Source organism: Python bivittatus, unplaced genomic scaffold, assembly GCF_059951505.1.
Source record: "Python bivittatus isolate LINGU-HERP-01145 unplaced genomic scaffold, Pbiv_v1 ctg000560_np1212, whole genome shotgun sequence".
NCBI lineage: Eukaryota > Metazoa > Chordata > Lepidosauria > Squamata > Pythonidae > Python > Python bivittatus.
The window spans coordinates 4,426,789-4,453,738 of NW_028277083.1; the positions used below are offsets into that span (position 1 = coordinate 4,426,789).

At 50.6% G+C, this 26,950-nt stretch overlaps 1 protein-coding gene and 1 long non-coding RNA gene across 3 annotated transcripts; one reads left to right on the forward strand and one right to left on the reverse strand.

The window, feature by feature from the left end:
* Window positions 1-593: 593 nt before the first annotated feature.
* Window positions 594-4,133, reverse strand: LOC148214809 (uncharacterized). Its single transcript, XR_015797415.1, has 2 exons — window positions 3,997-4,133; window positions 594-1,289 (listed from the first exon to the last, which is right to left on the reverse strand). It is a non-coding gene; the product is annotated as an uncharacterized LOC148214809 (long non-coding RNA).
* On the forward strand, window positions 3,690-25,790 carry FSCN1 (fascin actin-bundling protein 1). Of its 2 annotated transcripts, none has more exons than XM_088148016.1 (5): window positions 3,690-4,750; window positions 20,559-20,715; window positions 21,560-21,684; window positions 22,315-22,482; window positions 22,851-25,790. In XM_088148016.1, the coding sequence occupies exons 1-5, from the start codon at window positions 3,925-3,927 to the stop codon at window positions 23,051-23,053; spliced, it is 1,479 nt and encodes a 492-aa protein (XP_088004142.1). In that variant the 5' UTR covers window positions 3,690-3,924; the 3' UTR covers window positions 23,054-25,790. The 2 variants fall into 2 exon arrangements, with proteins under 2 accessions (XP_088004142.1, XP_088004143.1); XM_088148017.1 differs by having other exon boundaries at window positions 21,563-21,684.
* Window positions 25,791-26,950: the final 1,160 nt, after the last annotated feature.

The window sequence follows — 26,950 nt, forward strand, 5'->3', positions numbered from 1 at the left end:
GAAGACTTTTTCACCCTCTGCCCAGAGATCTCTGTGTTTGCTTTCAACGCACTTCTTTCTCCATCGGATTCACTTTCCAAGCCACCTCAGCGCGAAGCAGCTCGAGCCAACCATCCCGAAATTTGAAAATGCATCATCAAGAGAAAAGAAACCAGTAATAAAAATGGAAGAACCACATCGGGGGAAAACAAGGAGAATTTAAGGATTTGGTATTGCATGTGGGTTCCCAAAGCTCTGGGGCCTGCAGGAAAAGCCAAGTTTTTAAAGCTTTCGTAAAAGATAGCTGCGTCAGGGCTGCATGGACTTCATGGGGAATGTTGTGTCGTTCCATTATTGAAAGCCAGCCCACCTTCATTTGAGATGGAGCATAAACGCAGCCCATACGTGGTGGGCTTTTCCTCCTTTCAGGCAGGACTGGGAAAGAAAGGACGGATCTGAAGCCCCCCTCCACCTTCTGCCCTCCTGCAGTTTGCTTGGAGCAAGGAATGGGACATGCAGACAAGATGGGGGGGGGGAATCTGTGTAAGGGCAGCAAGGAAGATGGGGGGGTGTTGAAGCTCTCAGTGGGTTCCAAATAAAGAGGAGGAAGAGGGTGTCAATAGATGAACTCCGTGTATTTTTTTTTCCCGGTCCTGACATATCATTTCTATATACTTTTCCTTCTCCAGCTTCTATACCAGGATGTGGTTATTTTTTTGGACTGTGCTGAAAAAACCAACCAACCAACCAGCCAATTCAGTTCAGAAGCTTTTCGGCGAATTCTAAGCAACCCTAATCGCTCAAAATTCCTGTCGGGATATCAAGTCACTTCAGGACATGAGGCATTCATCTTAGCCCCGAAAAGACTGTTTTGTTCTGCAGCTCAAGCTGGACTGATCCTCAAGCTGAATTTTATTTTGCTTGTTTTTAATCTCAGAAAAGGCCTCCACAAGATTGGGGCCAACAAGCTATGGAAAGGGCATCTCCAGCATGAGAAGAAGATGCCGTTTCAGGTCAACGGGCCCAGAATTGCGGCCTGAATTGTGTTTCACTTCAAATGGGGAAAGAAATGCTCCCCGGGAGGACCTTTGCCCAAAGTTGGGGGCTCAGCGAAGTGGATGGCAAGAGTGCCTCTGAGCACACCCAGAGTTCCCACAGCATTGAGCCTGTCCTGAAACTCTTGCTTATCAAATTTCCAGCCAAGCCTCCGCAACTCCAAAAGGCAAAACAGGCACGGTGTTTCATCCAGAAGCAAGAGCTCATGTCCGGCGGTGGAAGGGAAACGCTCCTTTCCTGGGTTTAAACGGATTCTGAAAGAGGAAGGAAGGAGGCAGCATGAAATGAAGCCGGTTCTGCAAGGAGATGCTGCGGTACAAGCTGTCTGTTCCACGTCCCTCTCTCTGGAATCTGCCATTTCCTTTCCTTGCAGCAGGCTGGCCTTTTGCAATCCCCCCCCCCGTTTTTCCACTGGGGGGGACCTGGGCGACCTCCTTCTCCCATGAGGGTCTTCTGCAACTGTTTGGGGCCTGTGGGCAAGCACCCCCCCGGCCTGCTCAGCTTGGCTACGGGACACGAAGGGGAACGCGTTTTTGGCTATGCGAGCGAAACGCCAGCGGGGCAGGGCCGGGGCGGGGGGGGGAACGATGGCGGCAGGCGGAGAACAAGGGGCCGAAGAAGGCAGGTCTGCAAACTGACAAACGAGCTCTTTTCCCCTTTTCACAAAGCGTTCTCCAGCTGGGGCCAGAGATAAGGGGAGCCAAACATTGCCGAGACGAGTCCAGGCTGAATGGCCGCAGCAGGGTGGATAAACAGGAGGGATGGGGGAGAATAAGGTCCTGATTCCTTTTAGCCAGCAAGGCCGAATCTGGGGAAGGGCGATGGTCTTGTAGATACGGCTGGACCCAGATGGATTTCACGACACGTGGAGTCACTTCCACAGAGTGTCAGGCTTGTTGGATCTGTTCTTTATTTTTCTCCTTCTAGAGCAGGGTTTCTCAACCTTGGCGACTTGAAGATGGGTGGACTTCAATGCTGGCTGGGGAATTCTGGGAGTTGAAGTCCACCCATCTTCAAGTCGCCAAGGTTGAGAAACCCTGCTCTAGAGAGTCAGGGTCTGTCTGCTTTTGCAGATGAGGAAATACAGGGGGGGTGGTGGGAAAGCTTCTGGGCTAGAGAAAAAGGTGGAGCAAGAAACCTGCATTAGCAGGAACGCAACCTCTCCCGCCTCCAGCCAGAAAGCCACCCAGAGAAATTGAAGAGGAATTCTCAAGCTTCCTGGGGAGAACCAAGGTCAAAAAAGCAGAAGACTTTTCAGCAAGGGAAGAAATAGGGAGGGAGCCCAAAGCAGATTTGGACAAAGCATTCATTATTTTAGGCATTGGGCTTAATGGTCATGCTGGCTGGGGGATTCTGGGAGTTGAAGTCCACACATCTTAAGGCTGCCAAGTTTGAAAAACGCCGGCCCAGAGTATTAAGCGAACGCAGCCATCATGAATGCTGACAATGAAGGAAACAAAACAGTTTTCTCTCCAGCTTTTAGCTGGTGAAACTCTAAACGATTCCCAGTCTAGAGCTAAGCTGTCATCCCCAGAAAGCAGAGCCATTAAATGCCAAGGAGCCGAGACCCGAAGAAAGTTGGCACCCCTGGTTTAATGTTCCCAGCTGACAAACTCACCAGCTGCGATTTACACAGGAGAGCTTGTATTGCTGGTTTCACCCACTGTGCGAATCTGCCCGGGATGGGTTAGCAGTATGGGTGAACCAAATTTGATGAGCATTTGAACATTTCGGTTTAAAAAGAGGTTCGGACCCGGCCTTGACCCGGCGTCTCTTCAAAGCCGGATGCGCAGGACCTGCCTGTGGGCAGTGAGAGCTCCCCCCTTCCCAAGCCCAACCTCCCATCCATAAACTGGACCATATTAGCCTCTACACCACGAACCATTTCCTTGGCCACACCTGGAAAGGTGAAGTCCAGCGACTGCACGGATGCCTCCTCATCGAGGACAGGAGGGAAGCAAGTTGCTCTTTTGTTTAGCATCTGGTCCCAAGATCTCTGGGTGGCGTTCTGTCCAAGGGCCAGCCAGATCCAACCCTCCGTACCTCTTTTTGAGACCAAGCAAGGCAGGCTGAAGGGGGGTGGGTGTGATTTAGGAGATGCAAACAGAGGCGCTGCCTGGGCTGCCCGCGGGGTGCAAATCCGAGTCCCGGAATGGGGGGCGGGGGTGAACGTTTGCCGCAGCCGGGGAGTTTCCCCAAGGCCGGGAGGCGGAGCAGGATGACAAAGGACCCCGGGCTTGGGGAAGGTCCTCGGGGAACAGGGCAGGCCGCTTGGCTGGTGACCTCCAGCCCCCACCGCCCCTGGCGGGCAGCGAGACCCCGCCACGAGCCTCTTTCTCTAGGGCAGCCGCTCCCTCCAACTCCCAGACTGCCCAGCGGCCGGGGATGCTGGCCGCCGTAGCCCGTCCCCCTCCTCAATACCCGGGCCGGCAACCCCGCTCCCCTCAGCCTGGCTGCGGGGGGCGGCGAGGGGGGGCGGCGAGGGAGATCCGCCCGCCCCTCGCTCCTCCCGCCGCCCGCCTGCGGGCCGGGGGAGGTGTCTGCGGCGCGCCCCCTCCCCGGGAGAGCTCCGCCCCCTCGCGCGCGCCGAGCCTCAATTGGCAGCGCCCGGGCGGCCGCGCCCCCTCCCCGCCATATAGCCGGGTCCTGACATCACCCGCGCCTCTCGCCGAGCTGCAGCCCGGCTTTGCGGAGCGCGGGAGCCAGCCAGCCGCCCAGCCCGCCCGCCCGTCGAGCCCGGCAGCGTGGCCCTCGGCAGCCGAACAAAGGAGCCGCCGGGGAAGAGCCCAGCGCAGCGCAGCCCCGCCGCGTCCTGAGCAGCCGCCGCGCCCGCCGCCCGCCGCCCGCCGCCCCGGCTCCTCGCGCGCCCAGCCCCGCCGCCGCCTCGCCATGACGGCCAACGGGACGTCGTCGGAGTCGCTCCCGATCCAGTTCGGGCTGATCAACTGCGGGAACAAGTACCTGACGGCCGAGGCCTTCGGCTTCAAGCTCAACGCGTCGGCGCCCAGCCTGAAGAAGAAGCAGATCTGGACGCTGGAGCAGAACGGCGACGACTCGAGCGTGGTCTTCCTGAAGAGCCACCTGGGCCGCTACCTGGCGGCCGACAAGGACGGGCAGGTGAGCTGCGAGAGCGAGGCGCCCTCGGCCGACTGCCGCTTCGTCATCGTGGCGCACGACGACGGGCGCTGGTCGCTGCAGTCGGAGCCGCACCGGCGCTTCTTCGGCGGCACCGAGGACCGGCTCTCGTGCTTCGCGCAGGGCGTCTCCGGCGCGGAGAAGTGGGGCGTCCACCTGGCCCTGCACCCGCAGCTCCACCTCTTCAGCCTCAGCCGCAAGCGCTACGCCCAGCTGGGCGCGGCCGGCGAGGAGCTGGCCGTGGCCCGCGACGTGCCCTGGGGCGTGGACGCGCTCATCACGCTGCTCTTCCACGAGGGCCGCTACCGGCTGCAGACGCGCGACCACCGCCTGCTGCGCCACGACGGGCAGCTGGTGGGCCGGGCCGAGCCGGGCACCGAGTACACGCTGGAGTTCCGCGCCGGCAAGGTGGCCTTCCGCGACTGCCAGGGCCGCTACCTGGCGCCCTCCGGCCCCAGCGGCACGCTCAAGGCGGGCAAGGCCGCCAAGGTGGGCAAGGACGAGCTGTTCGTGCTGGAGCAGAGCTGCCCGCAGGTGGTCCTGCGCGCCGCCAACGAGCGCAACGTCTCCACCCGCCAAGGTAGGCGGCGCGGCGCGGCGGGCGGGCGGGCGGGGGTCTCCGGCCGAGGCCTTGGCCCGCCGGGGTGGGAGGGGGCGCCCCCAGCGCTTTGTCTTCCCCGGACGGTCTCCCTCTCCCTCTCCCTCTCCCTCTCCCTCTCCCTCTCCCTCTCCCTCTGCCGCCCGCGGGCGCGGGGCTGGACCTCGCCAGGGGAGGCACCGGCAGAAGCGGCGGGGGCAGCCTGGCTCTCGCCGGAGGAGCCCTGCTGTCTGTCGGCAGGCGGTGGTTTTGCCCGTGGGGGGAGCTGGGAGCGGTCCTTGCTCTTAGCCTGCTGGACCCCTTTCGCGCTCCCGTGGGGAGGGCGGGGGGGGGGCTGGCTAGGATGCTGCCAGAGTTTGGGAAGGCCCCTGTTTCAAGTCCTACAACGGGGGCCAAGAGAGAGAGAGCAGGGCGAGGGGGCGGGGTGGGCCTTTGCGTCCGAAAGAAGATGAAGGTCTGCGATCTCCCTCCCGGGGTTCCTCTTTGGTGGAAGGACAGGTGAGGTCTCTGAAATGAACATGCCCGCCTGTAGAGATGCCCAGCAGCACCGCTGAGGGTCTCCGTGGCCGGGTGGAAATGTTTCTTGGGAAGTTGGACCCCCCCAAATGGGTCGCTATGGCAGGAGCAACCCTGGAGCTGCCACAGTGTCTTTGTGGCGCTGCGTGGAGAATTGAATCTTTTGGGGTCCCTAGCCGGCCTGGGGAAGGATAGGGGTTTGCTTGGAGTTTTTCAAGGGGGTGGGGCAGGAGCCCCCCCTTCCCACCTTCCTGCAGCTTTCTTCCTTGCTCCCCAAGGGCTTGGGGAGGAAGGAATTGCCTGGTGTGAGTGAGGGGGCCCGGGACATTGTTCCAGTGGAGTTCTTTGTTTCCCTTCTCAAAATGGAGACTGCTATCCGGTTTGAAGGACAGCAAACAACGGGAGCGAGGCTGGAAGCTGGGGGGGGTGCGTGGAGCCCCCACCTCCCAGCCCCCTTGCATTGCCACCTTGTGCATCTTCCTGGAAAGTCTTTTAATCAGTCTGCCCTGACAAGCCAGGAGGTAGGAGCAGGGGAAGGGGGATGAAGAGTAGAAAGGGGGCCAACCCTTAGCCAGCTCCTTCTCTTCGGGGCCTCCTTTCACAACTTGCGGCCTCCCACCCCTGCCCCCCACTCCTCCATTCTTCTATCATCCCCCTCCACTCCTTTTCCTCCAGGCTCCTCCCACTTCTGCCGCGCCGCCCTGCCAGCCAACATTGGTGGTTAAATCCAGACTGAGCTTCTGATTTCCTCCCCTCCCTGCTAAGGACTGCCAAATCTAATTCCCTAATCCTAACCTTTCATGCTGATTGGAGAGGGTGGTGGGATGCTGAGATGGGAGGGGGGGAAGGCTTAGCCCCGAGCATGCAATTGCCAAAATGTTGGTATGGTACCCTGTTTGGGGAACCTGGAGGAGGAGGACAAGAAGGGGGGGTGGGGGGAGGAATGTTTGTTGGTTTTGCCTTGCAGGAGAACAAAGATGACAGCTCAGTGTGATGGCCCCTCCTTTTTGCTCTTTTCCTTTCTCTGCTTTGTACTTCTTTTGTGACACCTTCATTCGCACAACGTTTCCCAAGGTCCCTCCTCCCTCTGGCACAGGTAGGCCTGGAGAAGGGGGCTGGAACTTGCCTTTTTGGATAAATGTCCCAACACACACCCCCACACACACACACCCACACATCGTGCCTCCTCTTTCTAACTTGATTAAAGCAGGGAGGGGATTGCAAGGTAAAACATTCCTTGTTAAAGATCCAGTTTTTTTTCTTTCGAAGAAGATAAAGTAGAACTAAAGCTTTGGGGTTAAAAACCTTATATCTTGGGTTCTAAATTTGGGACAGGCAGTTGTAGCATTAGCGGTCTATTTTTTTTTTCCCCAAAAAATCTCTCTGGTTTTTTTTTCTTTTCTTTTTTCCTGGCAGGCTACAAACCAACTGTTGCTTTTTAGCTTTTTTTTTTTTTTTTAGCTCTGGAAAACCTCAGCAGTTTCTCCTAAAGCTGACTCCACCGAAGATCAAAGGCAGTTAATTTTATAATGCAAACCTTTCCATCCACACTGTAATCTGTCTTTTTGCATAAAAAAAGAGAAGGGTACATCTAAATGACAGTTGAATAAATTCATCCATTTCCCCGTCATCATCTCTGTAAAGATGTAAAGAAAACTGTCCTCCTGTGCTCTTCCTATTCCTTCCTGCTCTATTAAAATTGAACCCCCCCTGGATTATTTCTGTAAATTTGAGTTGAGCACAGGGCCAGTTTCTAGCTTAGGTGGCGATGTGGCTTCTGTTAATTAATTCAAAGAGAGGTTCGACGGTGCTCCCCTTCTTTCATTCTGCTCTAACCTTTGGAAGCCAGAGACCACCTCTGTCCTGCTGCAAAGCACAGGTTGTCTGTGGGGCTGCCCTGTGGACGTGGAGTATGGCTTGCTGTAAAAGTGGCCTGAGTGTGCCCGTGCACCCTCAGTTTGTGACTCTCCTGGGCTGTCCTTGGGTTTGGAAAAATAACTCCACTGAGGCATGTCAGAGAGCAAAAATGTCTGGTCTGTGAAACTGCTGCTGCAGCATTTTTGGAAAGCAGATTTGGGGATCCCCTCTGCGTGAGTGCCCGAGGCCAGCTGTGATGGATCCTCATAACGTGCAACTAAAATGCTCGTTTTGCACTATGCCTCGGGACTGTGCTTCCTTTCCCTTGTTGTTGACTGGGAATTGCAGTGCAAGAGTGGGGAAGCATCAGATTCCTAATCTTTAGGATTACCGTAGCAGTGTGCTCAGAAGCCAGAGATGAGGAAGGAAGCGGAGCCTAAGGGCTGATCGTGGGCTTTGAGTGCCAAACGTCATTGAGTTGGATCGGGGAAAGTCTTGGGCAAGGAGCAGAGAGACCCTCTAGATGATGTTGGCCAGCTTCATGCCCTCAGCCCAGCCTCCCTCACAGGGGTGGTGTGGGGAAAATAGGGAGTGCCCTCTATGCTACCTTGAGCTCCTGAATGGGAGGCAGGCTGTAAATCTCTTTAACTAGCGGGGTTTTAATCCTCAGCATCTCTGGTTGGAAAAGACCCAGCGCCTTTGCCAACCGCGAAGAGCTACTTCAAAAGCAAGCAAGCCCATATTATGGCTAGCGAGAGAGGCTAACCGTAGTTGCTATTTCCAGATTCAGCCTTTGGCATGGCACTAGAGGGGGGCACCCTCTCTCCTGGGGCGGAGCTGGCCAACGTGGATGCAGGAAGATAGAAAGGGAGCTGTGGTTAGATGGCATTTTAATGTGGGCTGCTGCAGAACCGAAGGGCAGGGTTTCCTTTGGGAACAGCAGATGTTCTGGGCAGAGGAACTGTTGAACTGAGGTGGGGCATCCTTCGGAATCATGGGGGGGTCCCCTTTTGAAGGCCAGATTTGGTGGACCCAGTGTGCGGAAAGCGGGCACAGAGCGGAACATGGATGCGCGGTGGCGCCAGAATCGGGCGTGGTTACACACTTTGGGAGCATCTCTTCCGAGCCTCCATAGAATGGGCTCGTTTCCCTGCCCTCCCTCTTCCAACCGGATTGGCCAGGGAAAATTGGGAGCAGGGGAAGAGGGGGCCCACGTCCACAGATGTAAGGGGCAGCGCATGGTGCACGCGCCCACCTTCTGAAGCGCTTGGCAGCCTTACTCATAGCTGCAGGCTGGGCTCGAATTGATTCGTCTGTGTGGGGGGCGTAAATGGTGCTGGGCGCGGGGGTGTTTCTCTCCGCAAGCAGTTCAGGCTGGAACCAGTCTGAAGCTTTTACTGTAGTGAATTTCCAGCCTAGCAAAATCTCCAAAGCTGCTTTCTCCCCGCCCCCCCCGGGCCCCGCTTTAGTAGTTGCGATTGTAGCTGCAGGTTGGTTCCTCCCACTCTCCCAGTGTGATTTTGTGAGGTGGGCTGGCCCCCTCGGCCCCAGCCAACCCCCCCCCGGACCCCTCCTTGGCCCCTTCCTGATAGCAATTGGATTCTTAGATTTTTTTTGGCAGATGTTAAATATTTGTCCTGCTGGAAGGAGGGAGGCGAGGCTGGGAGAACAAGGGCAAGATTGTGAGGTTAGAGCCCAGTGGCTGGGCGGGGGGCGGGGGGAGAAGGCTCCTGTTTCAATCCTTTGTTGCTCTGAAAAACCAGATGTGGGGTGCCATGGGGCAGCTGGTTGCATTGGGCGGAGGAAGAGACAGCTGTTTGGTACAAGAGAAGCCATTTGCAGCTGCCTTCCTGGGGACTGGGGAAAGATTTTTCCAGCAGTGTGGGGGGGGGGGAAGGGGACGGGAATAATTTCCCACACCAGGCTTGAATTTGGAATTTTCCAGCCTTTTTTTTTTTTTTTTTTAAAGGTTTGGGTTTGTTTTGCTTGGGAGCAAAGGAAGGGTGGTAGTAAGAGATCCAAGGCACGATCACCCTTACCTGATCTTCTGCCTTGCTTGGAGGAGCCCCCATCCCTCTTGGCTAACAATGTGCCCCACCTTGGTGGGATCTCCTGTAGGGTTGGGCTCTGTGATTGATGGATGTGCTTGAGGAGGAGCCTTCTGACATCATGGTGCTTCCTGGCAGTGCTGCTTCTGGAGGACGCTGTTTGGGCAAAAACGGTGTGTGAGAGGAGAAGCTAAGCTAGAATCTCCTCCCTGTTGAGGTGGTTTCATAGCGCACGTACTAAAGGCAGCATAGGATGTCACCCCGAGGCCTCCTTCTGAAGTTCCAAGGAGAAGGAAGGTCTCCTCGTCTTGATGGACGTGGTTGGCTCAAGACCTCTCTGCTGCAGTCCATGGTTGGTGTGGGCCATATGATTTGACTGACCTTAAACTGGAAAACAGATTTAAGGAATAAGCGCACTAGAGAAGTGAAGTGGACTTGGGGGAGGAGGATTGCCATCCGTGGTGTGATCCTGATCAGCTACCACCAGGGCCTGCTGTTCGTGGGGCAGTGAAAGCTGGGGAAGCATCTGCTGGATGAGGTTAGAGAGACCCAGTCCTACTTCTGTCACTTTTCCATAGAAAATAGGACAGAACAGTGGTTCTTCTTTCAGGTACCTGTGCATGCAAACCCCTGAGAACCATAAAATGTAGTATTTTCCTTCTCTTCTCCTCCTCTCAAAGAGACAAGAAATCAAGTCTGTCTTGCCTCTTGACACCTTCCCTTTTCAGCTGTGCCAGTCTTTCCCAATATGTCCTTCAGATTCATCGCCTCTACGTGGCGAAGCCACAGGCAAAAGTTGGTACAGGGCCATCAAGTCAGAATATTTACCCGACGACATCTTCACCCTGTTGATCTCCCAGAAGAAAAAAAAAATCTAAAATCAAAGTTCTTGCACCAACCAGAGATGCTCGAAGGTGCTCCATCTTGGCCAGGAATTCTGGGAGTTGTAGTTCGAGCACACCTGTAGACATCAAGGTGGAAAAGAATTTGTCATCTTTCTGAATTTGTGGCATGTTTTTCTGCAAAGTGGAGGGACCCCCTGCACTTTCTTTCTCCAGCTGGAGAAAGGGACAAATTGCAGAAATGTTCCCTGTTCCGTACTCAGCCACGTCCAGTAGTAATCATTGAGTAGTTCTTTACAATAAGGTCTCTTTCCAAAACCAGGACTGCCATTCTCATTGGTAGGGAGGGATGTGTGTATGTATTCACAGTTGTGGTATGGTCTCTGGGTGTGCAGATGGAAATTTATTTCTCTGGCTATATCTCCCCCTTTTCTCCACCATAAGAGGAAAAACAAAAATTTCAGTTCCCGGTTTTAATTAGAGACAAATCTGGAAACTGGAATGATGGGGTTGGCATTCCTAGGATTACAGAGTTTGAGGTGGTTTTATTCCTTCCAAAGAGGAGTCCCCAATAAATTGGTCGTCAGAATTAATCCTGGGTTCAATCAAACCTGGGATTTGTATTATCTATAAATGCAGTCTAGGCATAAGCATGCATTTTTGAACATGGAATTTGGGTCGGGGTGGGGTGGACTCCTTTTATCCATTCCCCCCTAGGGCAAGGGAGATTCATTCTGTCCCCCCCCCCCTTTACTTCTGTCCTTTTGTTCTATGTGGTTGTCTGTAATGGGGACAACGTGAATTTATGTTCGAATGTGAATCCTCCTCTCAGCTGCGTTAAATTACTGTGGGTTTCTTTGCTGAGCTGAGGTATCAAACAATGCGAAATAATATAAGAACTTTGGGGAGGGGGGGATTGATCTGCATCTCTTCCGTAGAATGCAGAGTTTTAATTTGACCCAGGATTGGGGAGGTAACCATTTGGAAGAATGGGTCCAAAAGAGCCCCCTTTCCCCCCACCCTGCCCCATGCACGTAGGTGGTGCATGAATTTATCTTTCTGCTCCAGCAAATGCCCACTGATACAAAGACGTTGCAGAGAATGCCAGCGGGTGGTGAAGGGGCCTTTGTTTGGGCTTAACAGGACTGCATTGCTCCTTGCCTCTCCTAATTATTAATGGGGGGGGGGGGTTGGCAGATGGCAAAGGTCTGTGGAGCATCTGCCCCTTATTATGGGGAAACCACCTCCCCTTTAATTGGACTCAAATGGGAGAGAAGGGGATAAAATGCCTCCTTAGATGGCTCCTACGGGGGAGGGAAGAGAAGGCCTGTTTCTCCTCCCCCCAAGAAATAGGGCTCAATTTGGCAGGTCTGGATCATGGGCTGAGGCTAAGAAGCAGCTGATAGTCATTCAGGAATGGGGGGAGGCACCAGGGGGTTGGTTTTGGGCAAGGAGCCTTTGAATTGAGAGTTTAACTCCTTGGAGGCCATGGATGGTCCTCCTGATGATGCTAAGCAATTCTCCATGTTTTGGCAATCCTAGATTTGCCTCTGCATCACGATGCAGAGGTTGCCAAAACATGGAGAACTGCTTAGCATCATCAGGAGGACCAGCCAGGGGGTTCCCCACCCAAGCTAAAGGAAATTGCGGCTTTCGTTTCATCGCCCGGTTGCAGTGTTGGGCTAAAGATCCTGGTCTGCAGTGCTAGATCATGCCAAGGATGGAAAAGAAGCTCCATTGGAGAAGGAGCTATTCCGGTTGTTGTGGTTGTTTAAATGTTGGGAATATGGCATGCATGAATTTCAGTGAATGCCCACGTTTTGTCATGAGGTACGTTAGCTGTAGCGCATTCCTTTGTTGGCAGCCCGCCCGCCTGAGATTCTGGGTAACAGAAGGGGAGAGAAGGGCCACATACTTTGAAACAGGGAGGAAATCCTGCCAAAACAAAGAATTGAGAGCGTCCTTTACAAGCACATTCTGAGGCAGTCCAAAAGATCCCTGTCAAAACATTTTTATGATGATAACGGGGGGTTCTCTATAGCAAACGCTTTGCTTCTCTAAATCGACCTTTAGATGTGGACCACAACTTTGATTGCCCCTGGGTAGAGTCGAATATTGGTATTTCTTTTATAAGGCAGCCCGTAAACCACTTTGCTCCTTCCCATCTCTTCTCTTCCTCCCGTTATTGCAATCCAATGACTTCGTTGCCGTTTCCGATCAAAGTTCCTGTTAGGCAGAGTGGCATCGATCTGCAGGAGGGGCCCTTGGGGCGTCCTCCCAGCCTGATCTCTCTATGCGGAAATAAATTCTCCAGCCGGGGCAGAACGGGACCCGTATTCTTGGGGCCGAGGCAGGGCCGTCTCGGATGAAGGGAGATTTTGAAGCCCGCAAAAGGGCTTAGGAGGGGCTGTGAACTTCTGTGTCAAGAGAGCCCCCCTTAAAGACCCCTGTTATCAACCCTGGCCATCAGGGGAGTCTGGTTTGGTTAGCCTGGCCGGATACGAATGTGCAAACTGCTTACTCAGAGGTTCCAGCTTGTTCCAAGCAGGTGGGCTGGGATGTGTTTTTTAAAAAAGCTTTGCCCTTTAATTAATGCACCAGGAAGGAAGGGCAGAGTTGGGAGAGCCACCATCCTTTTCTTAAAAAAAAGAAAAATCCTGATGAGCAGACTGGGATGGAAGCCCCCGCCTCTCCATCAGGACTGTTCCCCCAGCCCCTTCAGGCCCTGGAGAGCAACAGGTGGCAACTTGGCCTCTCCGCTAAGGTCCGGTTAATTTTTTGCTCAGCCGTAAACCTGGGAAAAAGCCTGTGAATCGACTTATTATCCACGGGAGCGTGCAGCTGGCCGGAGTTGGCACTGGCACCCGTGCCGGCTCTCCGGAGACTCTGAAAGGGTGAACCGAGCTGGCATGCCGAGCCTTCGGGGATGGCAAGCGGGCTCGGTGGGCAGAACCAGCCTCTCCCCGAGACTTCAGCTTTGCAAATAATTTCCTCCCGTAATGCATGAACAAAGGCCCAGCACCGGCGAGGGGCGTGAAATAGCGCCTCCACCAGGCCTCGGGGTGGCTGTGTTCCTTCCCAGCGCCTCCCGCCTTCCCCCTGCCAGATGTGCCTCGCTCTCCGGGGGCTGCAGGATTGTGTTGATTTGCTGCTTTGACGAGAAGGCCGTCCCGTGGGGCAGTCGCAGGTTGGGGTAATGAGGAAGAGGGGGTGGGTTCACCTGCAGGGCTAAGCCACGATCTGCTGAATAAGCAGTCACTGATGGCGGGGTGTGGCTGGGGTTTCTTAGAAGCCTAGGAAGGAGGAGAGAGAAGGGGTAAAAACTGTTCTTAAAATGGAATATTTTGAAAGAGGATGCCTTAATTTGTGGCTGCAAGGACTTTATTAGCAAGGGGAGATGCCTAACTGTTCCTGGCCTACCTTACAGAGGGAGGTTCAGTTCAGGAGCCTATTTGGGCGGGGGGGGGGTACCTGTTGCGCAAAAAGAGGCTTTGGAACACACAACCTCATTTGGGGAATCGTCTGCTCCAGCTTGAAAAAAGCATGTGGCTCTCGCTTCAAACCACAGCCCAAAAAGTCGGTGGGCCAAGGCAAGACAAACATCAGATTTTAATTCTGATTAGATTAATTAGATGCAAGTAATAAGAATTGTTTTCCCTCTGTGGAGGAGTTTTTCCATCCCCTAGACAATTACAATTTTGGGACAGCTCAGAAGGCTAAACCCGAAGTTTGGGACAAACCACGTAGGCCAGAAACTCAGATCCTAAAATTGTCCCCACTGCGGCTTTTCCTCTGATCATCCCATCAAAGGATAGAGGTAGTCCGCACTTAATGACCACAGTTGGGACTGGCAACCTCATTGCTAAGCGATGTCATATCATGTAACCATGCCAATTTTACGTCTGTCCCTCTGTAGTCATTAAGCAAATCACTGTGGGTCGTTAAGCACGGCATCATGTGATCACAACTTGCAATTTACTGCCAACTTCTCCATTGACTTTGTACTGTGAAGCTCGCAAATGGTGATCGTGTGACTGTGGGACACTGTAACTCGTAAGTTCGAGGACTGGTCATAAAATACTTTTTCAGTGCCATCGTAAGTTTGAACAGCTGCTAAACAGGGTAGTTGTTAACTGAGGACTACCTGTATGTCATCTGCACTGCCTTTCCCCAAGTCCTTCTGGAGAGTTGTCTTTTCATGCTCTCTCAAAGGGGTAGTAAAGTTCCTTGAAACCCTCAGAGGGTGGAATTCTGCCTCCTGCATAACTATCAATATGGCATGTCTCTTTAAGGCCTCTGTTCTGCTTTAACTGACCCCAGAAATCCCCCGTGGTTGAACAGAGATGGCAGAAGCTGCGCTGCAGCTCCCCTGGGGCTGTGTGCTTGGAGCTGCCAGTCTGTACTGCTCAGCTGGGCTTCCGACTGCCTCGCATCCCAGCAGAGGCAAAGCTCTGATTGTGCTTCCCTGTGGGGGGAAGGCCGAGAGCTCCTGCAGCTGGGTGCCCTGGAGCAGTCAACACGCCTGGGGTTGCTGCCAGGAACTGCTGCCTTTCCCTAAGGTTTATCCACAATCTCCATTCTGGGCTCACAGCAAAGGGAATGCTCGGAGCACCAGGTTGATGACTTCTCTTGGGTTCTCCTTCATGTGGCCCGTAGCCACACACTTCTCTTGGCCTAGCGCAACTGCAGATGGGCAACTTGCGAGCTGCGGTTGGCTCTCAGCCCCATTCCCTGCTCCGTAAGGGCCTTCCTCAATATCAAGTTGGCCAGAATCATTTTCCCACGCTCTTCCTTTTGGGGGTGTATGTGGAAGTAACCCAAAACAGGTGCTAGATTTGGGCTCCCCCACTCCAGTGATTTAATTATTGGCCATGCAGAGAGTTGCTTGCACAAGGTTTCCAGCCTCCTGTGATCCCACTCATGCCCCACCGTGACCAGAGATTGGGTTGTTGGGGGGCAGGGAGCTGGATTACACAGATCTGACTCAGCAAGGCTGTGCTTAATATACTGCAGAGGGAGTTGGGGTGGCTTTAGAGCAGTGGTGTCCAAACTTGGCCACTTTAAGATGAGTGGACTTCAACTCCCAGAATTCCCCAGCCAGCATGGCTGGCTGGGGAATTCTGGGAGTTGAAGTCCACTCATCTTAAAGTGGCCAAGTTTGGACAACACGCTTTAGAGTCTGATCTAGTAGGGTTTCAGGGGGGTAGACTTCCCCATATAACATTCACATCACAAGGATCCAGGATCCACAGTTGGGCGACACCAAGCAAGGTGAGTGTGCAAGCTGGAATTTTCCAGAACGCTTCATCATGGTTGGCAACACACAGGGTGGGTGGGAGGCACAAATTAATGCAACGCCAAGACAGTACAACGCATACAAATGTGCTTTTCCTTTCCACCCAACTCTTCACAGCCTGATGAAAAGTTTTAGCAAATTTGAAACCTGGTACGAGCTCTTGGGGCATTTGGCTTGAGTAGAAGAAAGGTCTGGGCCGCCTCTGGATTTCGCAAACAGGGTGACTGCATTTAAACTGACAAGCCTCTTCCTTCCTGCAAATCCATGTTGCTGATGTTTCCCCTGCTTCCCCCAACTCTTCCTCCCTGCCTCCTTGCAGAAATCTGTGATGAGTCAAGTTTCCCCCGTGGTGTCCCCCTCTTCCCACCCCTCCGCTTATCTCCTTCTTTAATTACCACTCTGGGAAGTCATCTGACTTCTCCCAAGGCTTTCTCTGACCTTGAGGAGGCTGGTAATTAAAATTTTGCCTGCCTTGGGTCCGTGGGTCCAAGCTGAAAAGAGCTCTCTCCTCCCCCCCAACCCCAACAGCAAGGCCCACCTCTGGCTCTGGAGAGAAATTGAGAAGGGCTGTAGCACCAGGTAATCGCTCCAGATGCTCCAGAGCCTTGGATTTGGTCTCCAGCATCTCCGTGCAGGGTTGGGGAAGAGCCCTGGGTAAACCTTTCGGGCACTTGCTGCCGGTCAGTGCATTTAGGACAGCTGTGTTGGGTGTGATTGCCTCGAACCTTCAAGCCAGGGGCCTTTTTCTGCCTCTGCACGAGAGTTTCTTCTCTCTGGTTTTGAGCTGGCTTTGATGGTGGAGTTTCTCTCTGGGCTGTAGTGCAGAGCCACAGGCAGGCCAACTGTAGGAAAAAAGCAGGTATGGGGGGGGCGGGGGGGAGGTCATAGAGCTGTTTGCAGGTAATCCAGGGGCTCAGAAGAGCTTTATTTATGTGTGGGTGCCCAGAGGGCTGAGATGCGTGTGCAAAACTCTGCCCGTTGGAGGGGGTGCGTAGTTGACAAACAGACACCCAGCCTTCAGCTAAATCCAGCTGCCGCTGTATAAACAGAGTGGGTTTAAGTCCCCGTTGTCCTCTGTGTGCAGTCTCACTGTACAGTTTCCATAGAAATGTATGTAGCTGATTCTTCACCCCAATTCAGAGTTTTCTGCTCTAAGAGCAACAGCGCATGGTTTGCTTTGCTGGGGGCGTGAGGCAGAGATGGGACCTGGAGTCCCCGTGCCAAAGATGTGTTCCACTGCAGAGCTGTGGCTCTTTCAATGAGATATTTTTTTAATCCTCTAAAAAAAAAATCTGTGCTGTGCTATGGCAATATCAGAATTCAGGGTGATACTATTTTCAGCATACAAGATCCTGCAGTCCTTTGACTTCCCAGTGATGAATAAACCCAGAATACCACGCAGAGAAGCTTGGAATAATAGAGATTTCAGAATCCTGCTTCCTTTGGGTGCCGAGTTATAAAAATGTTTTCAGTTGTAACCTGCTTGCGTGGCACCTTGGCAAATAATCTTCAAAGAACACCCTTTTTTGCCCCAGGGGGGTTTTAAAGCTTGTCCAGAGATTCTGAGAGTTGCCTTCCTGTCCATCTGCTCTAAGTGCTGGCAGGAAATTAGGCTCCTAGTTTTTTTTCTTTCTTAAAAAAATAAAATAAACCTATCTTACTGGCAGTGAAAAAGCATCGACTCCATAAAACATCTGATGTGCAAAATTAGAGCAAGGAAGGAAACTGGGCGGATGGCCGGGGGGGTGGGGGAAGGGAAGATTGAGCCATCGATTCCTGCTATCCATAGCAAAAAATGGAGGAGAATGGTCTAGAAAGCTCCCTTCTATAGGTTCTTCCTTATAGATGACTATACTTAGTGTTCCCGATTCAATGCAGTGGGTAAAAATTCCTAGCACCTGAAGCTAAATTTCCCCCCCCCAGGCTGAACAGCATGGAAGGTGTATTTTCATGTTCGCTGGATGAACTCGGATTACGGCTCTTGGTATTCCCAGAGGGCACTGGGTTGGGGAACAGGAGGCTGAATTAGGTAGATCTTTGCTTAGATCCAGTGGGGAACTTGCAACAGAATTGGAATAGGTTGTGTAGGGAAAGCTGGTGTTGCGTTCAAGATGGACCTCTGCTAAGAGCCACCTTTTTCATTTAGAGCTCTGCTTTTTCGTAGCCAGGAATGGGCCCCAAAGTCCTTGGACTTCTTTGACAGCACGTCTTGAGTGCTGGGGGACAGTAAAAATGAGGTTCCCAGCACTGTGTTTGAAAGGTTATGACCAAGCCTGAAAAGGGCCTACTTGAAGGCACCATGTTGAAATCAAGGGCTGGAGAAATTATTTGAACTCTGTTTCTACACTCGGTTCTTGAATTTGATTTATTTCTTCTTGCCAAATCTCATTCTAGAGCAGTGTTTCTCAACCTTAGCAACTTTAAGAATTCCCCAGCCAGCCATGGAGTCCACATATCTTAGTTGCCAAGCTTGAGAAACACTGTTCTAGAGCAATAGCCATGTTTCGCCATCATAAGCTTGTTTGCCCTTAAGGGTTCACAGGTTGCCCAAAGCCGTGCTTCCAAACTCTGTGGCTAGATGTGGCCAGTTACAGTCGCAAGCTTGAGTGCCCCCAGACCACGTTCACAAAGAGGAGAAATGGAGGTGGGCCCATTCAAGCTGCCTTTTTAAGAAGCTCAGAGTCAAGGTGGGGATCAGCCCTCTCTCCTGCTCAAACCCTTTCCAATTATTGTTCTCAACCTTCTGGGAAAGTCACGTCATTTCCAAGCCTTCAAAGATTTTTTTAAGTGGAAGTTGCAAGCTAAGTGTTAGGCCTCCCCTTTCAAATCTCCTAAGGCATTTATTTCATTTCCTCCTTGCATCTGCTAATGCTGAAAACCTGGAAAAATCTCACCGGGTTGAAGCTGACTTTTTTACAGTCCTTAAATTTCCAGCCTTGCTGGAATCAGAACTCCTTCAGAAGCTTTGGACTGCAACTCCCATTCGCCGTGGTAATAGTTGAGGGTGATGCGGAGTATTGTTTGACACATGGAAAAGACCTTGGAGGAAGGTCGTTCCATGGCGCCTGGCTTCCAGAGAAGAAACTTCTGAGGGCCTACCTAGAAATGCCATGACATTTTGGATGCCTAGCAAGTGCTATAACCACTGAGCATCAGCCCCTCCTCATTTGGAGCGGACAACCTTCTGCTGCCTAGGGCTGTTATGAAGATGCAGGTCTCTGCTGCACTCTGGCATTAGAGGTGATGAAAAACAGTCCATTCCTTCGTGCTCTTGGACCTCTTCCGGTTCCCAGAGCGATGCAGCAGCAGCTGGTTTTTGCTATTAAAATGATCCATGAGAAGCCAAACTCTTTGAGGCAGCTGCCTGGGCTTTCTTTTCCCAGTGGCTGGCTGGCTGGCTCTCCTGAACCCCCCTACTCTGGCCTCTGGAAGAGAGAAGATCTCCTTTTCTTCTCCCCCTTCTCATGATTTGATGGAGGATTTGCTACCTGGGAAACTTTAGGAAGCTTAGTCTTTCCTTGGGCAATGGGGGAGGAGGTAGGGCTTAAAGGAGTGGATGTGCATCCAGGGGCCTCTTCAGACAACAGGCAAATCTTTGCAGTATTTCAGGTTTTTAATTTAGGGAAAGGATCCCTTGTGGGGTTCGTTGCCTTGGTTTCCAAAGAGAACTGACAGCTCCTCTTTGGAAGATGGTCCTTGGCTCTTCCAGAACAGGCTGGCCACCCTTCGCATGAGATTAGCCTGATGCATCTGGCAGAATGGGCTTGATCCCCCACCTGGGCTTCTGCTTGGCTTGGTGTCCATCTGAAATTCATCGGCTTGTTTGGCTAAGAAACTCTAAGCCCCAGAATGTGAATGAGTCCCAGCTGCAAAAGATGAAACTCTGAAACAGCCAGGGAAGAGTTGGGGAGTAGATTCTAGGCTACGTCAACCCTTTTTAAAGACAGACTCTGTGCTTTAGGGGTTAGGTTGTTGGATTGGGACCATGGAGGCTCAGCTGAAGTCCCCTGTGAACCATGGAGCTCGCTGGTGACTGGGGGCCAAGTCAACCTTCCAGCCCAACATAGTCCCCGGGTTAAGAACGCCCAGTTTACGGACAACCCATAGTTAAGAACGGAGCCTGTTGTAGCAAAATTCGAGTTAAATACACAATGGTTTGAGTTCATTACACCATACTCCTTATACAGTATTATACAATAATACTGTCCCAGCTTACCTACAAATTCAACTTGAGGACCAATCTTGGGAACGGAACTCGTTCCTAAACTGGGGACTACCTGTACTTCAAAGGGTTCTTGTCATGGGGGATAAAGTTGGAAGTGGAGGGCCAGTTTATGACAAGCTTCAAATTGTAATAAATCACTAGGAAATTGAATTCCCAGCATCCCCATCAAGAAGATGATTGGAGCCTGCTCATTTGTGCCCCAAGTAAGGAGCCAGGGTTGATTTGTTCTAGGATCCATTTTGTGCTTGGGTTGCCTTTGATAATGGTGTGCAATCAGTGGAGGCTCTTTGATTGCCCTCCAGAGAAAGGTCTGGGTGCAGTCTTACTGCTCTTCAGCTCTTCTCTGTGGGCTAGCTCAGAAGTGCTGAGGTAACTGTACACTCTCTGCTGGTTCCACGTCTCTCTCCTTTTCCTGATGGGGCTCCTGCCGTCTAGTCTACTCTTTGGCTGGCTCTCTCTGCCCCTGGAGCTTTTTGCGCTCACTGGAGCCAAGACATGAATGCCAAGGATGCAATTCTAAACTCTGAAGAATTTCAAGGGTGAAACTTGCCAAGCATGTGAGCAGTTGGGTGTTTGTGTGCATTTTGGGAAGCAGCAGCAGCTGCTGATGAAGCATTTTCTCTTGGATTCCTCCTTGGTGTGAGCACGTCTGGCTGAGCAACAAGCATGACTTCTGAGCAACTCCAAGTACGGAGGCTTCGGAAGAAAGGGGAAAGGCCTCCTTGAAAGGTTCTTCTCCCCTCTGTGTTAAACATTTACTTTGTGTAGTTGTGGGTGGGGTTAGAATTCTGGGCCAGGACGACCCCAAAATGACCAGCAATCATTTATGCATTTGCCCCACTGCTGCATTTTACAAAACATTCTTGATGATGAAGGGATAGGTTGAGTACCTTCTCAAGTTTTTCAAAGATACAAATGGGATGTAACTGAAAGCCCCCAATTTCTCCCCTTCAGACACACAAAGGCTGTTGTTGACTCCCTCCCCCATCTATGTCTTCTCTTCTAGGGATCGATCTTTCAGCAAATCAAGATGAAGAGAGTGACCAAGAAACCTTCCAAATGGAAATCAACAAAGACACAAAGAAATGCACCTTCAGGACTTGTACTGGGAAGTACTGGACTTTGACCTCAAATGGTGGGGTGCAATCCACTGCCTCAACTAAGTGAGTTCTAGCCACCCCAGGTTGCTCAGAAATTTGTGTGAATGGATTAGGAATCTGATTCAGGGGTTGCATTCATGTAGCCTGTTTGCTTTTGGCTGAGCATGTTGTATGAATCCCATCATTCTAGTCTATTCAACCGAGCAGTTGAAATAATCCATAGCTTAGCATGAAGAGCCCAGCCGCAGGGCTTATAGGGAGTGGGCTTCTAATTTCCAAAATGCAGTGTTGGATTGTGTATGTCTGTACATGCACAGAAAACCCATCTGCTTCCAAGAGAGAATAATGTGAATACAGTGAACTTAAACAGCACTATAGCTGTGTGCAAAAACAGAAAGTCATCTGAGTCCAAAATAGTTTGTTTTGATTATTCTGGAAGTTTTCTGAATTTGAAGCAGAGCTGTTTCAAACTCAAAATGCATCCAGAATGCCGAAGTAATCCATTTCAAATTTGAAACGTTTTGTGCACCTCTACAGCCCTGTGCTGTAAACATTTGTTCAATGCTTAAGAAAATAAATAAATAAATATGAAAGCGTGAGCGTTGGTCGGAAAAGACTCAACTTGCTGGCTTTAAAACTTGTAGAGATGACTCTTGCATGAAAATGACCCTGTGGGTGGATAAAACAGCCGCGCTGTCCCAAGGGCATAGCAGAAGAGAACTCATTTTTTCACAAGTGTGTGGGGAAATTGGGGAAATGCCACCACCATCATTAAAGGTGTGCCCAAATTGTTCTTAGTTGCATTGTGGCCCTGACAAAGGGGTGGGCACGCTGACCTCCTTCTAGTTCTACCTGTCTCCCTGATATCATGGCACGAGAAATCCTTCTCAATCTTCCTTTGCTACAGCAGGAATGCCAACTGTTACTTCGATATCGAGTGGTGTGACCGACGCATCACTCTGAAAGCTGCCAATGGCAAATATGTTACAGCCAAGAAGAATGGGCAACTTGCTGCCACGGTTGAAACTGCCAGTAAGTGCTTTCTGTGCTTCTGCATATCAGCAGAAGCAAGAATTTTATAACTCCAATAAAAGAAATCCAGTAACCAACACCAAGATAAGCAGGGATTAACACCAGACAAACAATCAAGCAGAAAACAATACCCTAATCTAGGAACTACCAAGGAGAAACTTTAATTACTTTAACTCCTTTAACACAGCCCTTGACTTCTCTAGTCCCAGATCATATAGGAGCAAAACAGCTGGATTTCCCAGTTTTTATGGCACAGCTGAAATTCGGTGGTGCTTTCCTTTCACAGCTTCCCTCCTGAAACCTCGAGTTGCATTCTTGGTATGACATGTTTCTCATTGCATCAGCCACTGGTCTTTTAAAAAAAAATGTGATCCTTTTCATTAAAATTAATAAATGAGAAGATGCATGGTGCAAGGTGTTAGCCTCCAGAAACATGTGTCCAAGCATGATGCTGAGTCTTACATGGTCCCATAGATGTAGTTAGAAAATACAATTTGTTTTGTCCTGGGGTGGTGGTGGTGGTGGAAACATGGCCATCCTGAGCTGGAGTGATTGGAAGTGTCCTGGATGGTGGGAAGCAGTTTGTTTTCTGGTAAGTAACTCATCGTTTCCTCCATTCCCCGGTGGCAGGTGAGACGGAGCAGTTCCTCATGAAGCTGATTAACCGGCCAATCATTGTTCTTCGTGGAGAACATGGCTTCATTGGCTGTCGGAAGATGACGGGCACCCTAGATTGCAATCGATCTTCTTATGATGTCTTTCAGCTGGAGTTTAATGATGGTGCCTACAATATCAAAGGTAGGGACTCTACCTGCCTGCAAGGCAGACCCTCCTGATGGCATCAGTCAGGCTTCCCCAACCAGCTGCCATACAGCGATATGTTGTCAACTCCCAGAATTCATGGCCATCATGGCCACATTGGTTGGGACCATTATGGAAATTGAAGTCAGGAGAAGGCTGGTTATATTTCCCACGTGTGCCCTGGAGCAGAAGAGAGACTGAAAGTAGGAAGTTCACATGAATGCAGGCTGAACTATCCTTGCGCAGCTGCTCAGATATTTTTGGGAGAGTCTGTTGGACACATCCCGTGGCCATGCTGGGGATGCTGTTCCATGGGGTGGAGAGTGCTCACCTTCCCTCTTCCCGCTCCCCTTTCTTGTTTTCAGATTCCACTGGGAAATACTGGATGGTTGGGAATGAGGCATCCATTACCAGCAGCAGCGATACTCCCGTGGACTTCTTCTTTGAGTTCTGCGACTTTAACAAGGTGGCCATCAAAGTCAACAACAAATACCTGAAGGGTGACCATGCTGGAGTCCTCAAAGCCACTGCCGATGCCATTGACCCGTCCACCCTCTGGGAGTATTAAATGCACTTTAGTGTCCTTCCCTTTGCTCCTGGTTTCCTCTCTCCCCTACTTCCTTTTCAGTTGCCAACTTCCTGCAGGGTTTTTCTTTGGTATGTTCTGGTGTGTCTTTTCCAAAAGAGAGGGTTTATATCTTACACACTGGCCTGCTGCCTTTTGTCTGCCATATTGTTTTTTGTTTTTTAAGTTGGCCTTTTTCCCTTTATTATGTGAGTTCATTTAAGACTGGAAAAATATTATTCACCTGCAGAAAATGTCGTGCTCTCAGTTTAGACTTGGAGGGGGGAGGAAAGAAGGGAAAAGTTGGGTTGTAGATGAGCAAATCTCTCCTTTTGCTTCTGCTGGTCCTCCTGAATTGAAAAGGAATATATTTCTCATAATGGGAACCAGCAAACATACCCCACTCCACCCCCATCTCTTAGGGCTCCCCCTCAGAAGGTGGGTCCCCAGGAACTTGAGATCAGCAAGAGTCTGCTTTGGAAAATCTTGGGTTGCTACCATGCTGATTTTCTGGCTCACTGCAGGTGGCATGCATAACTATTGTTCAAACTGGGCCTTCCAGTCTGGGGGCCATTTTCTGTAGTAGGAGTTAGAGTTCTCTTTCTTGGCCTTTGATTTTGAGTTACTTACCCCCATTCTCTAGGGAAGGTAGAGAAGAAGTAGCTTAGGGTATCTTGTCATTCCATGTGATGAGAGAAGGGGTAAGTCAGCCAGTCAAGGTGAGAGTCCAAGGTGAGCTACCAAAGCAGGACAGGCACAAGCTCTGTCTATATGTTCACAGATCAAATGAGCTGCTTTTTATGAATGGAATTGTGTTGGACCTCTAGACATTCATCTCATAAAAGACTCATGTGAGTTCCTTCTTTGTACACTTGCGTGCTTTTAAGTGCCCCCAAAGCATCTCTCAACATCTCCAAAAATCATGCTGAGAAGCCATTGATGCTGCCTTATGGTTCCTTTCCCTTTCTCCCTGGAAGGTGCAACTGTTACAGAAATGTCCTCCTTTTGTACGTTCTCATATTTGGTGTCTTAGAATTTCGTTAGAGCAGGCCAGGACTACCTTGAAGCTGTTGCCTATGGATTGCTGCATCAGATAGATGTTGAGTTGCACGTTACGTCGGCACATCCTTTTCTTTCTTTTGCCTTGGGTGGGGAAAAACATCTCAGCATCTCCTATTTCCCTCCACCGTGCACCCATGACAAAGGGGGTTTCCCTGCCAGCAGTTGCCCACGTGATACAACTGACTTGGAGACAGATCTCCAGCTGAACAGGACCTTAGACGTGGCACAGATCAGTCTGCAGGACTGAGTCCTGCGGACCCCCCTGGGTTTCCCCCAAGTGCTTCCCATTGAAATGCCTCAATAGATTACGGGGTAGGTATGAAGGACAAGATTGGGGAAGGCAGCAGCAGGGGGGTGAAACAAAGAGGGGAAGCCATGCTGCGTGTGCACAAACATTCAGGGGAATCCTTCATCTCCAACTACGTGTGTGTTTTCCTTAAAACAGCAACATTTGCACAGTACACGGTCACTACATTTCTCTGTCTGTTGACCTGAACTGGAATTTGTCTTCTTCCCACCACCCATTCGCTCTGAGAGTGAACCCGTTTCTGGCTTCTGCATCTCGATAGCAGTCCTTCCTACATCTCATCTCCTCTCGACAAGTTATGTGAGGTCTGCCCAAGACTGTTCCCAAGCATCTCATGCCCCACCGGGCCCGCTTTTGCGATTCTGCACCTGCTGTGCAGAGTTCCTAAAAATGGAAAGTTTAACAGAAAGTGTCTTCTCTTTATCTAGATAAACCTACCGAGCCAACCTAACTTAGCCTCTCTAATAGGTTTTTTGTTCTGTATAGCCAACTTGAACCTTTGTAACATGTTGCTTAACTGCTTGAGAGTTTGGAAGAGTCGTGTGTTGTACGCACACCTTAGTGCGGACTTTTTTTTTGCCCAATGCGATGCCTTCTTGGGGTTTTATCTCTGTTTCCTTAGGCCAAACCTACACTGCCAGAGCAGGACCCCCAATTTACACATCTGAAATGGTGCTCTAGTATCTTTCTAACCAGATCCATGAATTTGTAAGACCCAAATTTGTATTTGCTAAACACGTGATTTTACAGGATCCACGGGAGCAGGGTTTGCCGCATTTCAAAGGGGTGGTGGTTCTTTGATTAACGAAGACAAGAGCAGGGACATGTTCTAAGCCTTAAAAACATCAACACTCTGCCATCATAAGGTGTCCTCCATAGGAATTGGTGCTATATTTTCTAGCAATGGGAATTACTTGCCTTATGAGTAAAGAGGGTTTGAGCCGGGGTTCATCTGGGAACCTTACTTGGGGTGTACTGAAGTTCTGGAAACTGTAAAAAAACAAAACTGGAAGGTTTCTTGTGAAAGAAACTACCATTTTGGGAGCAGAGATGACCACCCCATGGGCCAAGCATGGTTCTATAACTTCGACGTTTGTAGGCCTTAGCATTTTGTCCTGTGTCTCTTCCCCACCTGGTGACAGTTGGACCATGTACACCTCACTGCCTTTCCCCATGTAACAGTTTTAAGTCAAGAATTCTTGCCTTCTATTCCCTTGACTATTGTGACTATGAAAAGCATCTCATATTCTGATATGTTTAGTTAATGTTTTTTTTTCCTTTTAAAAACAATTTTGTAAGTGCCATTTGTATAAGAAGCATCAAATGGAGAAGAGAATTGACAAAATAAAGACGTGCATTCAGATAAACTAATTGCTATGTGATTGCTTTTTATAGGGTGTTTCTGTTCTTTGGGGAGATACGGGCAATGTACTTTACCTTCTCCCCGGTGTTCTCTTAAACAGCTACACTGGTTCCCACAGATGGTTATCGTGGCTTAGCAAGGAACACAAAACCCAAACAATGTGATTTATGGGACCAAAAAGAGGAGGGTTTAAGCTGTGCATTTACCAGAGACATTCTTTACCCTGTTTGCTTTGCGAAGTGTATTTTCCTCTTCCCCATTCATTCACAGACAATTCTCCTCCAAATGTTCGTTCATTGAGGAAGGGCATGTCTTTCCTTGTACAGTTGTAAGCCACAATTCATAAAAAGTGCTTTTTGTACTTCTGAAAAAGTTGACGGGAGACCCCAGTGATTTGTCTGCTGCGGGACAATAGGCTGAATCAGTGGGTTGCACTGTTCGACAGTGAAACATGTTCTTCCTGTTTGGAAATACTGATTCGAGTTCTGTGGGTGTCAGGGTGTCATTTGTGTTTGTGGGTGAGTAGAGCATTTGCATATCCCACATAAATAGGGAGGTAAGGTTACAACCAGGCCAATTTGACCTTCAGAGACTTGAGTGAAGGGGGGAGGTGGGATGGACTGTTCTCAAAGGACACTCAACAAATTGGGTTGATTTTAGATTCTCTGGGCAAGTTGATGACACCTTCAAAGGCAGAAAAATAAGAAATTCAGCCTTTATGCCCATGCACTGGTGACCAGGCTAGGACAAGGCTTACATTCACCACAAAGGGAGCCATAAAAACATCAGGATCCAAGCTACTAGTCCTCTTTAGCTACAGAGAAAAAGACATTTTGTTCCTAATCCAACAACCAAGTGATACTTCACTGTTGTGTGCTCAAAACTTGGGATCAGTATCTGAATGCCAGCAAAAACCTCATGCTTGTGGCTTGTTTAACATACTCTGGTTGGTTTAACAAGGCACAATTAGCATACTTAAGTCATCAGCTATGATTTACAAGACACCCCAGCTGGGTTCAGAGCATCCAAAGTCAAAACCAAACACACTACTGTACTGTAGGGTTTTTTTTTTTTTAAGTTTATTTGGACCAGGACACAATTTCACTGATGCATAAATTGACTTTATAGCTAATAGCAGGATGTCTGAAACCAGCTTCAGACTTAATTC